We start from the raw sequence: 14,196 nt of genomic DNA, 5'->3' as shown, positions 1-14,196 counted from the left end.
AACTTTCAGAAATTTCGAGCACAGCAAATTTAAACCCTGAATTTTGGAGAAACGGGAAAGTAACAAAAATAAACCCCAATAAACCCTGAATTCATGGCGAAAAATTGGCTGGGAAAAACACGCTTCAAATTTCCCGAAAAATAAACTCCGAAGGTTACGAGGTAACCTTCGGTTACCTCGTAACTTGGTTACGAGGTAAAGTAACCAAATTCAACATTATTAATGAAAAACTGCATCATATTGAACATTCTAATAACTCCAATAGAGAAATTATTTCATTAAGCCAATCGTGTTGCCACTTCCTAAACAGAAGGAAAGCTAGTTTTGCGACATTATTAGAAGCCCAAATAGTTGAGTTGCTCTAGCAAAAGTAAGTACAGTTTACCATGCAAAATAGAAAAGCATGAACAAGGGACAAGTTAAGCAAATCATGCAACAGGTTCCCATGTCTCCCACACATACTCCCCCTTTCACGCATGTCTTGTTTCATGTAAAGTCAGATATGGAACCACTCGTTTAGCAACGACTCAGTCACCCGATGCATCAACACTGCTCCTTACTGAAATTCTTAGAAGGCCTCCCAGTCTCCTAGCCAGCAGTTGTTTCATCCCATCTCACCCGCTCAGCGACACACTTTACATCATTAAACACTATCTAGACATTTGGAGTGTTTTTGTGCCAACCCCTGGCCCTCCATAACTAAACATTTTTATCTAGAAAGAAAACAGCTGATGAGAATCTCGATCAAACATTAGATAAACTTTCAAGGTAATATGTTGCAATTTAAGTTGTATATGAGTATGGGAACAAGCAGTTAGGTGATGGGGTGCTGCAAACTATGAAACGAGCAATTACTGAGAACTCTAGCCATTAAAACCCCCAACTTGATGCGGTGGAAAATTTGAAATTCTGCAAATCCAGATTAGAAGAATCAGCAAAGTTCTGTGGCAGCATTAAACAGACATAAGGTACATGTAACAGTTTATTTATTAAACACTTTGAGGCTTGCATCAATTTTATACTGAAGGAAGCTGTTGCGGCCGAGCATCAGGTGATGCTTTGTACCGTATTAGCACGAATATAACGCAAGTTTTTTTTTCTTCGGAATTACGTGCTCTAAAACGCACCTCGCGTTATATTCAGAATCGAGTTGAGGCACGAGGCGCGCGAGTCTGGAGAAAGCCAGAGGAGAAAGCCCTCTTGCTCAATGCAGGCGATCGGGTGGAAAAAGAAGAGGGGCTGTGAAAGGTAATTTGTTAGCTACTGGGCCACCTGAAGGGGCGAATAGGAAACATAAAAGAGCATTTTTATTGCTTTTGTGCTTGTACAACACACGCACGCCACAGAAACTCAGCATGCGTGCCATGCGGGCACTGGCCAATTCGAGCCAAGCCAGGCCAAGTCAAGTCAACAGAAGCCAAGACCACCGACCGCGTTTATGCCACTGATCTCTATGACAATTGCTGGATCACGTTTGCCCGCTCCGTGTACGCGGCCACTGGTGGCCATCTCTTTGGTAGAGTTATATTACCTCTAGCCAAGGTACAGCTGCTGCAGCCACTATCATCCATCAATGGCAGACAGCGTTGTGGCAGTTGTGGTGGCAGGCTGCCATCAAAATAGCGTCTTAAATGTAAACATTTCGGCGGAACTCTGCCTGGTTAGGTAAGTAATAAGAAAAAGTACAACGTAGACTCTAACCAATTTCTTCAATGTGCCCGACGTTTCGAAGCCAGCTCGGCTCCTCTTTCACGGGTGACTGTATATGGGCCCAAAGGTAGCAACCTGTCGACGTTTTCTTCTCTCAGCTTTGTTTTCTTCCTTTGTTTCTGTGTGTGGCGTATTTTAGCCAGTGTATATAGCTGCTTGGAAGCGTTCCGGTGGATCGGTTCAGGTTGTTGCTTGTATTTTGTATGTGCGAAGATTCCATAAAGAGTCGCTTTCTCCAGTTTCTTTCTGTGTCGAGGATGGAGCTGCTTTCAAAGCCTCCATCGTCTGTTTCCTCCACTGATGGGAAAGACCAATACACATGTCGAGAACACTGCCCACTTCATCGAACTCGCTTCGGACCTGCGATTGAACGACGACGAGTGCCTTGTTTCATTTGATGTGGTATCTCTCTTCACGAGTATTGCCATTCGACTCGCGGTGCCTGTTGTCAGAACGGCACTCAAGGCCGACACGACTACCTGAAAGAACACACCTCTCGGTGAATGAGGTCCGTCACTGTCGCCAACCTCACAATAGAAGCCATAGAGCAAAAAGCCTTAAGCACATTTTCTCCCACACCGACTCTGTTTCTACGTTACGTGGATGATTGCTTCTGTGTTGCCAAGTCCAGCGAAGTCGATCGCCTTCACAAACATCTCAATTCCATCCATCCAGACATTCAGTTCACGGTTGAACATGAGTCTAACGGGTGCCTTCCATTTCTGGATGTGGCAGTAGAAAAAAGAGGGAACCATTTATCCTTCCAAGTATACAGGAAAGCAACGCACACCGGTCGCTACCTAAACTTCTCGTCAGACCACCCTACAACTCACAAATCCACTGTAGCGTCGGCGCTCTTTCGACGCGCCCTCACGGTCTGCTCAACAAAGAAGTCACTCAAGATGGAAGTCGATATTATAAAGCGAGACGTTCGGAAAAACAACTACCCCACGAGATTTGTCAACAAAATATACAAACAACTTCGTCACCCTCCTACATCCAAGAACAAAAACACCTCCAGCCGCATGTGCGTCCCGTACCTCCATGGCACGAGCGAGGTCCTAGCCCGCGTTTGGGACCGTACGGCATTGCAGTTACGCATAAACCTGTCTCAACTTTGGGCCATTTTCTTCCTCTTCCAAAGGATCGTCCACCAAAAGAAAAAGCTCAAGGCCTGGTTTACCAAATTCCTTGCGCCGAATGCGACGCCTCTTATGTAGGGGAAACGAAGAACTTTCCCGAATGTCTGCATAGACATAAGTATGACGTAAAGAAGAATGACATCCAAGGCAGCGCGCTGGCGGAACATGCTCAGAAGACCGGCCACGTCATTGTCTTTGAAAGCAGCTCCATTTTCGACACAGAAAGAAACTGGAGAAAGCGACTCTTAATAGAATCTTGGCACATACAAAATACAAGCAACAACCTGCACAGATCCGCCGGAACGCTTCCAAGCAGCTATATACACGGGCTAAAATACGCCACACACAGAAACAGAAGAAGAAAACAAAGCTAAGAGAGAAGAAAACAACGACAGGTTGCTAGCTTTGGGCCCATATACAGTCACCCGTGAACAAGGAGCCGAGCTGGCTTCGAAACGTCGGGCACATTGAAGAAATTGGTTAGAGTCTACGTTGTACTTTTTCAAAATAGCGTGGGTGATATTTCGTGCTCGATTGAAATTGTTTGACGAAACATATTTTTGAAACCCGGCGTGAACGGTAGCCCGATCTCTGGGGACTATGAAAATTTCACGAAATCGCAGCACCGGGGAAAAGCAGCGCAGCACGCATCAGAAGTTGTATCCAAAGAAGCATCAAAAGCAGACGCTGGTACGGAGTGTGCTTTCGATGCGAGCTGCGCTGCCTTCCCCCGGTGCTGCGCTTTCGTATAACTTTCACCGTGTCCTCAAAGATGGGGCGACCGTTCACGCCGGGTTTCAAGAATCTGCTTCGTCGAGCAACTTCAATCAAGCACGAAATATCACCCACGGTACAGTGTACTAGATCCACAGCTATTTCATGGCAGCCTGCCGCCATTGCGCTCTCCGCCATATTACTATGATGGCTAGAGATAATATAACTCTACCAAAAAGATGGCCGACCGTGGCCGCATTCGCGTCCATAGGCGGAGCTGGTCAAAAACGACCCAGCAAAAAAACATAGAGATCAGTGGTTTATGCAATCGTGAGGTGTTTGTTTATGCGGAGGAACCAGAAAGAGAAGTGTGATTATGTATCGGTTCAGCAGTATTTTTTCTGCCTGCGCATCTTTTAGTTTCTGCTCCAGAGTGGTCTGGTGTTCCTGTGTTGGTGGTTCTGCTTCATGCCTTGCTTGGATTGTGGGCTGCCGAGGAGCTCACTCTGAAGAAAAAGGAACTACCAGACAAGCGGTGCCGAGCTGCTTGCTTATCTGCGTAGCGGCCAAGTGGATTGCAAAAGGAAGAACCAAAGCAGTGAGGATGAGTGAAGTCAAAACATAAACTGATATTTCTTCCATTTCCATTGACTTTTCACTTCTGCTATGCCCACGCGGGAAATTGACGCGGCCTCGGCTAGCGGTATAACAGTAACATTTTTTTTTTTTTTCAAAGGCATCAAAATTTGCCCTCGCGTTATACTCGTGGTTGCGTTATATTCACGCAAATATGGTAACCCAGTTTCCCTTTCCACATTTGCACCTGTCGATTTCAATATGTACTCTCTTCACTAAGAGAATGACGGTTAGGGGACACAATGTCACCATAGCGACTGAATGATCTTTCTGCGTCAACAGAGTTGATTGGCATTGACAGGTATTTAAGGGCAATTGAAGAAAGTATTGGAATGAGGTGTTCCATCCCTGCCCATAAAGCCAGTATATCAAAATCTACACCTGGCTTTTCTTGTTTAGAAAGAAATGGCACTAAGACCCTGCCACTAGATTTGAGTTCTTGGGCAGACTTCAGGTAGACTTGCCATTCAGCACCTAGGGCTAGTGATCCTTCCCCAAGTCCAGGCACACTTGCAAACTCTGAGCTCTTCTCTGAAAGACACCCGACTTGCAGAAGATTCAAGCACCTCACACTCTTGAAGAACTTCCAAGTGTCAGATCTCTCCAAATACATTAGCGCTTCGCTAGCCGCTTTACTCATTGCAGCCTTCATTTTGTTTGCAATTCGATGGGCCCCGTCGTGTGCAATGTTTTCTTTCGTCAGCTGTGTTTCAAAATCCCTTCTTGTGCAGCTGCTTCCAAATATCCCCACAGTGTAAACGAAACATTGTACGCTTTATGACAGGCTACATGAGGATTCTCTGCTGCTTTCAGCAGGCTTGCAAATTTTTTTCCAGATACTGCAATGCAATGCAAGAAAATCAACACATGCTGCTTCTCCATACTTTTCATAGGTCTGCCTTAGCAAAGAAGATTAGTACTCAAAGTAAGCGGAACGCTGTTTAACAGCTTCAATCCACGAATTCCACCTACTTTTGACCGGTGCTGGAGGTGTTTTGGCACATTAAACCCCACACTTTTCAGATGAGATTTGTAGAAAGCTCTTTCTACTTGACAGACGGAAGGCCTTCTGGATACAAGCGACAAATTTGTCCATTAAGGGGAAAGATACCTGCAATGTACTGCCTACAATGTTTACTCTATGGGCTACACATGTAATGTCAACAGCACCCTCGCAAAGTCGCTTTATGCACTCCTTAAAAGACTTCACCATATAAGCAGCGTTATCGCTTACAAGGTCTGTTACGTCCTCAAACTCAATTTCATACCTCGTCAGTGTTCTCGTTACAATGCGGCCTATCACGGACGAGTTCACTTCATCCACGAATTTAACTTCCACAAGTACAGGTTGTGACTGTACTTGTGGAAGTTAAATCTTCTGGCTCACTAGCTCACTGGATGAACAACACGTTGACAACCGATTTTGATTGGTCATCTGTGGTTTCATCAGTAATTACCAACACCGTAATACCTTAAAACACAGCTTCCAAATCTGTCTCATGCTTCTCGAACCAGGCACCATCCCGCCATTCCGAACATGTGTCTGCAGAAACATTCTCAGTTTCAGATTGTCCCCCTTCTCTAGGGGAATATTTGCAGATCTCAACGCATCCAGGCATTCGAGCACAATGTCGTGCCTTGCTTCACCAGCGGTCATTGCGGATTCCAGCATTTGCAATTGACCTTGCTTTCTCAGCGTTTCTGAACCACCAATGCCGTCTGCTGATGGTTCTTTGCCCCTTTTTTGCCTGGAATCTCTTGTTTCGGCATTTTAAGATGCCGGTTGCTCTCAAAGTGTTTGTCAATAGTTGACTTCCGCCGATAGTCAACAGCTCTCGCGCAAGCTCGGCAAAAGAGGACTCCTCCAACTTCGTAAAAGCTGGCGTGCCTGTATTCTCGAGCGCATTCTTTGACTATCTTTTTGCTTAAACAAGATCCCGAGGGAGCAATCTCAATCACCAACTCAGAAAACAAAGACAAACAAAAAAATGGCGCACTTTCTGTTGCGTCCTGTTACGCAAACGTTGGATGGATAGATGACTACGGCTACGGCTGGAGCCCTTCGATTCCGATGGCGGCTGTGCCACCTAGCAATCCTTTTTTTATTTGATAAGGTTTAGAATATAAAATTTAATTTCTTCAACAGCAAAAGATGATGAGCCAATAGAAACCCTTTTGCCATTAACTAATAAGACAATACTAATTTACCGTCACGTTTTGCCACCTTTCATTTAATATTTCGTTTTGGGGACGTGTAGCACCACCTTTTGGAAGCAAGAGTTTCTCTGTAGGTTTTTAACATTTTTTTCGCACTTCTGAAAAAAAAACACATCAATTCTGGGTTTTTTCGCGGAATCGCGGATAGGGCCTTTAGCCACTGTTCCCAGAAAGCTTCGTCATATTTAGGCTACCTGCATACTGTACTCTATTAACTTCCCAGTGCCCAAAACTTTCATACAGCAAATTACATTTCCGTGTTTGCAAAAATACAAAAAAACTAATGTCGAAAAAAACAAAAAAAAGATTTGTAGCTGAAAATTCAGAATTGCACTCTGCCACCACACAGTATTTCAAAATCCTAGAAGAACCGCAATCAGTGGCAATCTTGACCAAAAAATAAAGCATTAAAAATGCTGTATTGGCCTTTTAGAAAATGAAAAAGATGGCAGTTGCTACAACAAGAGCAGGAAACCCCACTGTGCAAACCACAGTAGCAACTTACCGGGGCATCATCATTTCCAGAGCCTGGCTGCCTTCCAAAAAGATGATCTATGACGTCCACCTCCGCATAGTACTGCCAAACAAATAAAAAACCACATAAAAGACTAGCAGAAAACAAAATGAACGAAGTTTACAATCCCCTGTAACTCCAAATTAGAGCGTAGCTCTTGAGGAGGAGGAGGGGAAGGTACGGAGAGGAGGCTATGCCACCTCCTCCTCTCCTCCCATATAAGGGAAACTTTAATGCTAAATTTAGCAGGGAAATTTTCCTGCTAAATTTAGCGTGGAAATTTACACATAATGCACCGCGCGGTTATGACGACGGCAACGCCGACGCCGCTCAGGCCGGAAACGGGCGCCTAAGAGCTGCGCTCTAAAACCGAGGTACGAAAACACACGGCTCGGCTCTACTTCACTCATCTAGTTACTGCATGGTTATGAAAATTGTTGCATTATAGTAGCCAAGAGACGCGTTTGAAGAATACAGTGCTCGTAACCACACAATCTCCACTAGCCACCCTAGGGCATTTTCTTCCAATTCGAGAACCTGCCACCCCCAGAAGTACCCCACTACCCCTACACAACGCTGTAGAAATGTCCTTAGGGTAGTGGCTCACTGTCCTTCAGAACCTGTTTCTGAGAGAGATAAAAGTTTTGTGGAGATAAGGACAATCACTTCTCGAGGTGCCTAAAGGATCACTTAGAAAAGTGAAGACATACAAAAAGCCTCACACAGACAAACATTAAACAATGCTTTATAACTAGTGCTCAGTGTTTTTAGTAAATTCTGATACGCCCCAATAAGTGACTCTTGGGCCGGTTTTATTGAAATCGAGCAAAGCTGAAAGACCCCAAATTAGAGATTTTCCCAAAGAAGAAAAAGTCAAGCTTCACAGGAAGAAAATCTTTATCTACAGCTGTATTTTGCATTAACCCGAAACACGGCCCCCACAGAACTGTCTGCAAAGCACCTTCTTTTTTTAAAAGCAGACCCAATGTCTCATTTCCTTCCTTTATCGGTATCAGGGCATTCTCCAAGTGTTTGCCTCCCGATTCCTGGAGGTTGGAAAGATGGACCCCAATTTCTTGCCAGACAGATGTCAGGTTAATCCGTGGAAAAAGAATAAACCACAAACCCTACTTATATAACTTGGGAGAGAAAGGTTAAGTTAACTCATTCGCTACCAAAGCCGGCGAATCGCCGGGCGAGCCGTCAGAAGCTATATTGCCAAAGCTGGCGATTTGCCAGGCTCCATATATTTCTGTTTTAAAAAACCGCATCTCCATGTGGTGAATGACGTTAATTGGGGCGAAGTTCTGGTGGTGCTTGTCTGCGTAGACGCTGAGCCGCAGCATGCGGAGCCTTTCGTTCGTTTTCATCCATGTCACGCTGCGGTCAAGTGCTCAAATGCGTATATAACCTTGTTCCATACCACACATTCTCTTTCTGACATGGATGAAAACGAACGAAAGGCTCGGCACGCTGCGGCTCACCGTCTACGCAGACAAGCACTACAAGAGCTTTGCCCCGATCAACATCATTCACTACGTGGAGATGCGGTTTTTTTTTTACGGGCACAGGAGTACGAGCACCCGACGCCGGACATTGGACGGACATACAGAGGGACATGGCTAGCCCCTAAGGAGCTTGGGCCCTAAAACCTATTAATAGACAGCGTGCAATGTAGACTTTGTTTAGTGTAGTTAGATACACTGCCAACAGATGGCAAGAGTCGTTCTGTTCGCTGTGTTGGTTTGACCTTGTTCCTTGGATGTGTCGTCTTTCCCGCTCGATCGCTGTTTGCTTGGAGAAGATGGCAGCTTCAAGCAGTTGGCGTGGCCTTTCTGACGATGCAATCGTAAATATCCTCTTTGGCAGCGATGACGACGGGACGTCTAGTGACGGGAGCGATTCCGACAGCACTTCTGAGTCAGAATCACGACAAAATAGCCCTGGTTGTGCGACGCCTAAGCAACCGAGAAAGCAGGAATGGACCTGGGCTGATGACAACACTGCTGAAAAAGTTGGTAAAATTCCCTTTTCTGGATCTGCCGGATTCAAGCGGCAAATGAGCGCAGTCCTAGATGACAGCTGCTCGCCTCTGGAAACGCTGAATGCGCTCTTTGGATAAGATGTTTGGGAACTGGTGACGAACTACACAAATGCCTTTGCAAGGAAGGAGCAGCGGATTGAACCAAACCCTGCGTGGTGCCCTACGACACCAGGAGAGATCAAAATCTACATTGCGTCGGGCATCTTGATGAGCCAAGTGAAGAAAAGTTCCATAAACGCCTACCGGTCACAAAGGAGTGATCAGCACCCCGTTTCTTCAAATCAGTGATGCCGAAAGAGCGCTTTTGGATGCTATCGAGGTACCTTCATTTGTGTAATGTGGAGGCAACAAGGACTGACAACAGGCTTTGTAAGCTGCATCCAATCATCGACCACATGCTGAAAGCATATGCAAGTGCTTATGGCGATTTCGGGGTCGTCAATCGTCGGCAACTTATCTTGCCCGAAAATCTGGCAGGTGTTTGCGCGTTTCCAGCCGGCGCGCACCGTTCGAGCGGTGGTTCTCCAGCAAGCACTGGCAACAGCGCTTTTTAAGCCCGAGCTCCAACCGGCCGGACGACAGACTGTATCCGGTGTCGTCACCTCCGAAATGGGAAACGTGGCGAGTGAGAAAAAACGAGCAAAAAACAAAACTGATCTGAAATCACTTCAGCAGCCAATACTCAAGTCAGTACAAGCCACTAGGACAATACCACAAAAAAAAATGGGGGACACGGGTGACGGCGGCGACAGCCTCTTGCTAGGAGTGTCTTGAGGGCAAGCGGCAAAGTAAACTGCCACCACCTGGAGTTTCATGTTCGGATCCTGAGGGTCACGTAGTGTGCAGCTGGCGCATTTATGGTTGCCGGTGCCGGCGGCTTGGTCTTGCTCGGTCTCGCCGGCAACTGACCACCCGAATTCGCAATTACTCTGCTGATATAAACCTTGCCGTGGACAAGAGCTTCATGAAGTTCCGTGGACGCCTGGGGTACGTCCAGTTCAACCTTTCCGAGCGTGCTCGTTTCGGAATCAAATTTTACATGCTTTGTGAATCTTACAACGGCTACTGCCTCAACCTCTCCATCTATTTACACGGGCAAGAAGACAAAGTCAGACGGAACCGCTTCAATGCTATGCAGCAAAGCAGTTGTTATCGACCTCCTTAGAGAACTTTTTGGTGGTGGACAAACCATTTTAGTCAATTGGTACTCATCACCGTGTCTCTTCCTGGTTCCAACGCTGTCGGATCAGTCAGAACGAACAGAAAAAACATGCCAAAATATCTCAAAGCACTGAAGCTGGCCAAGGGCGAATGTAAAACTTCATTCTCACATATGCCATCATGGCTACTATTCAGTGGCAGGATCGAAAGCTTCTTGCCATGTTTTCGACATGCCACGGTGCTGCTGACATCACTGACACTGTAAAAAGATGACACAGAAGAAAGGAACCAGCACTGAAGCCTCTAACCATGCAAGAGTACAACAGAGGGATGGAAAATGTCGAGCTGCAAGACCAAAAGCTTGCATCCTTTCCAATCATGCGTCGCTTCTATGTCCTTGACATGGCTGTGTATAATGCCTACATTCTTCGTGCGCAGAAAATAGGAGGGAAAGCTAAACTGACTGGAAAGTGGACCTCACCAAAGTAATTATCGAGGAGACAGCTTTTCCCGCATGCCGGAGACGAGGTGCCTTGATGCCGCAGAGTGGGCATACTTCCCCGTCAGATTCTGCCGAATCCCGTAAAGTAAAACCCATCCAGACAGTGCCAAGTGTGCAAGGCACAAGGTAGGGAAAGTGAAAGTCGATGGGAGTGCGAGAAGTGCGGTGCAGTGCTGTACATGCCCAAGTGCTTCAAGATCTTTCATACGAGGAAAAATCTGTGAGTGCCTAGTAATTTGTAGACTAACTAACCACTTAAGCATGTAAATAAACATGTTCTCTTGTTTCTTGCACAGAGTTTTACTGTAAAAGCTTATTACACAAGCAAAACAGTCACGCCTACAGTGGCCCCGTTTTAGGGGAAAATATGCGCAATACGGACAGCCCGGCAGCCCGCGACATGCACGGTAGCCAATGGTTTAACAAAGTAAATTGAAGAGTATTAGAAACAATCTGACAAATTTCCATGAACGGCAAGAAAAGTCCCGTCATCCTGGCCTGTACTATAAGATCAGCAAACGTTTAGACCTTATTTGACGTCTCTCATAATTCCTAGTTATATAAAAAAGACTTTTAAAGGGGGATTAACGACCTTTTGTGCCCAAGAAATTGCTTAGAAATAATATGCCGATTCTGCCTCAAGTTGTTACCCGCGTCAATCTGCCATTTCAATGCTTTAGCAGTAAATACAAACTGAAACCCAAGATGAAGTCTGGCACTAAGTGACCTGAAGGGGTCACTTAGACTCCTTTGAAAGGCATTCAGCCTTTCTACGGTGACACTCCATCGGGAGCTTGAAAAAACCCTTGTATTGTACACACCAGTTTGGAGTCGCGCCTTGGCCCCAACCTTGCCCGCCCAACTGTCGCTGTTGGATAGATTAGTCTCCTTGGAGTCTTTTGTTGGCACGTCCCGTCCACCGATTTTTAAGGTGACGCTCATTTGACCGAGTGTCACCGAGTTGCAAGGGTAATCTTTTATAACCGTGACAGAGCAATAGAAGTTTACTACTAATCCGGCAGGGCAGGTTGCCTACATCCCATCTCACATTGCAAACTCTGCGTAGAAATGACTTACACTGACGATGTCGTACAGCCACATGATGACTGCCAACGCTTGGGGGAGGCGGGACCCAATCCCCATGAGCATGCTCTTGGACAGGGTGTATGGGTATCCCAGGCGCTTGAGGCACTGCAACGCTGCGTCCTCCAACTTGCCGACTATCTTGAAGTTGGGGTCCAAGAGTGTCACCAAAAACTGCCACAACAGGAAAAAGGAAAAAAAAATCTGCAGCTTTTTACGACAGTGCGCAAAGAAGTGACGGCGATAGCTGCTATTGCGCATAATGATGCCCACTTTCACACACGTCCCTTTATTTACTCGATCACACGAAACGCAGTCTTGGGGTCACTAAAGAAAGTGGGAAAGAGAACACACTGCATACGAGCCAACGTTACTGCCCAAGACTAAATCGAGACCGTTACGAGTGCTGCTTTACATTCGATAGTAGATGCAAATTGAGTTTTACGGTGAGGAACAGGCGATGGCATCCCCTGCCAACCATGAAAGACAAAGTCGACAAAGTCTTAATTGTCTTTGTCTTCCTCATCTTCCGAATTAAAACGTCAGTTACGAGTAACCGCTTGTCCCGTGTAGTCTCCCTCTTGTCCTCGTCTTTTGCGCTTCTTATTTTCATAATGCAGCTGGGAAGTCTCTATAACAGCCATAGCCGTTTGTGTTAATTTAGAAACACTGCCAGCCATCACTTGGTAGCCCAGGCATGGGTGAGATACAAAAAGGAAGGCAAAAAGAACACTTAGTAAAAGAGCAAGGTCTCCAAGGACACCGCAAGCATTACACAAAGAACGATAGGCTATCACAGCGGAAAAAATTGCAAAAATATAAACCCTCCTAAAGGGTTTGTGTCCGGCACAAGTGCCAATGTTTGTGCTCTAAACGAGTGCATGTGTGCCGCTTGCTACAAAAACTCAAGGAAATATCTAAGTGCTCTTGAACACCTGCTAGTGGCAGCCTTTCCATAATGTGGTAGGTAGCGAGGAGGACGCAGGTAGGAAAAAGACATACTTGGCACAAAGGTATTGTTTAGAAGTGTTTTCCACCAGATTTGGACAAACATGTCGTAACCAGAGTGGTCTGATTTTCATGTGAGCAAATATAATCGTCACCCAAACAAAACAAAAAAGCAAGCTTTATGCATAGTAGTTCATGAGCTGTGCAAGGTGGTGCTTAAAAGATTGGGTTTTCAGAGGGAAACAGACTCCATGTGTCTGAAATGTGCCCAGGCTAATAAAATAACAAATAACCAATCTTATAGGCAACTCCACTCAATTTTTGTCATTCAGCAAACACTGCAGTTGTCTTTAATGTCACCTAGAAAGTGCACGAGTCGCATACTAGGACGTAATTCCATCTATATGTTAATTCAAATTGCCAACAAATTTTGCACAGGTACCAAGTCAGCAAACCCTGCTGGTAGAGGGCATGTGTGATCTCAACTGTGTCAAAGGCGTCACTATTTAAACTCCGCAGATGGTGTCAGCCAGGCATGTAGCCAGGATAGTGTTTTGAGGTCTACTCACTATCCTTCAATCAGAGCCAATCAGAGCTCAGTGTTCTGATGTCACCACAACCCCTGCAAAAGAACTTCACCTTGTAAACCCCGAGATGGGGAACGAAGAAAAAAAAACGGACAAACACAACAAAATCTCAAACGCAGCTGTGTTTGAATTTTCGTTGTGTTTGTGCATTTTTTATTCGTTCCCTATCTCAGGGTTTACAAGATGTTGATTCATTACCAGCTCGCCTGCACTCCATCACTGCTTACAACACAAACTTGCACTCTGCACTTACATAACATGAGCGTGCCATTTCACAACACGGAGTCAACATTGCTGTTACAGCTTCGGTTCTGTGATAGTGTCTAAAGCGAAATTGTACGAAAAAAATTTTATGTGTTAAAATCAAGCAATGTTACAACATTTTAAGAACTGAGTGGGATTGCACTTTAAATTTGAGTACGAGTTGACCTATTTATGACATAAAGGTGGAAACTGGAACCAGCCCACGAGAATTTTTTTACGACAATTCTTGATGTGAAAACAAGTACTATACAGTAAACCCCCTTTAACTCGAAGTCATAAAAACTGGGAAAAATTTCGAGATAAGCGAAATTTCGAGGTAAGCGGAGTACCGAAATTTCCGATGTATACCGATGTACCGACCGCGGATTTCGAAAATCCAGCGCTTCCGAAAATCGTATCAATCAGCTTCGTTTTAAGCAAGAAATCACTTACTAAAACGAGAAAAAATGAATTAGAAACAAGCGTCCAGCGGTCCAGCGCACGCACATATTCCTCAAAGAGCGCCGCCGTCATCCATGTGGACAGGGTTGAACGAAGGCGACGCGACAATGGCCTGGCGACTACGGCGACCACGAGATCGGGAGAGTTGATAGAACGCCACAAGCCAGCTCAAGCGTAGAGAAAAAAAGAGAAAGAAAAGTCTCGGGAGATGGGCAGAGAGCAAAAAGCAAGAA

The 14,196-nt window shown here is 45.5% G+C and overlaps 1 protein-coding gene across 3 annotated transcripts in view; it reads right to left on the bottom strand.

The window, feature by feature from the left end:
- Positions 1 to 14,196, bottom strand: part of LOC115318171 (kinetochore protein NDC80 homolog) — a 69,656-nt gene that overhangs the window by 24,396 nt on the left and 31,064 nt on the right. For all 3 annotated transcript variants that reach the window (XM_040217306.3, XM_040217307.3, XM_040217308.3), the window contains 2 exons: positions 11,718 to 11,897; positions 6,925 to 6,996 (listed from right to left, as the gene is read on the bottom strand). In XM_040217306.3, the coding sequence (XP_040073240.2) occupies positions 6,925 to 6,996; positions 11,718 to 11,897 (252 nt within the window). The remainder of the gene's footprint in view (positions 1 to 6,924; positions 6,997 to 11,717; positions 11,898 to 14,196) is intronic.

This window comes from Ixodes scapularis, unplaced genomic scaffold (genome assembly GCF_016920785.2).
Source record: "Ixodes scapularis isolate PalLabHiFi unplaced genomic scaffold, ASM1692078v2 PGA_scaffold13__105_contigs__length_92229423, whole genome shotgun sequence".
In the NCBI taxonomy this organism is placed as follows: domain Eukaryota; kingdom Metazoa; phylum Arthropoda; class Arachnida; order Ixodida; family Ixodidae; genus Ixodes; species Ixodes scapularis.
The sequence above is the reverse complement of the archived record's forward strand: the minus strand, read 5'-3'. Positions and strand labels throughout refer to the sequence as shown.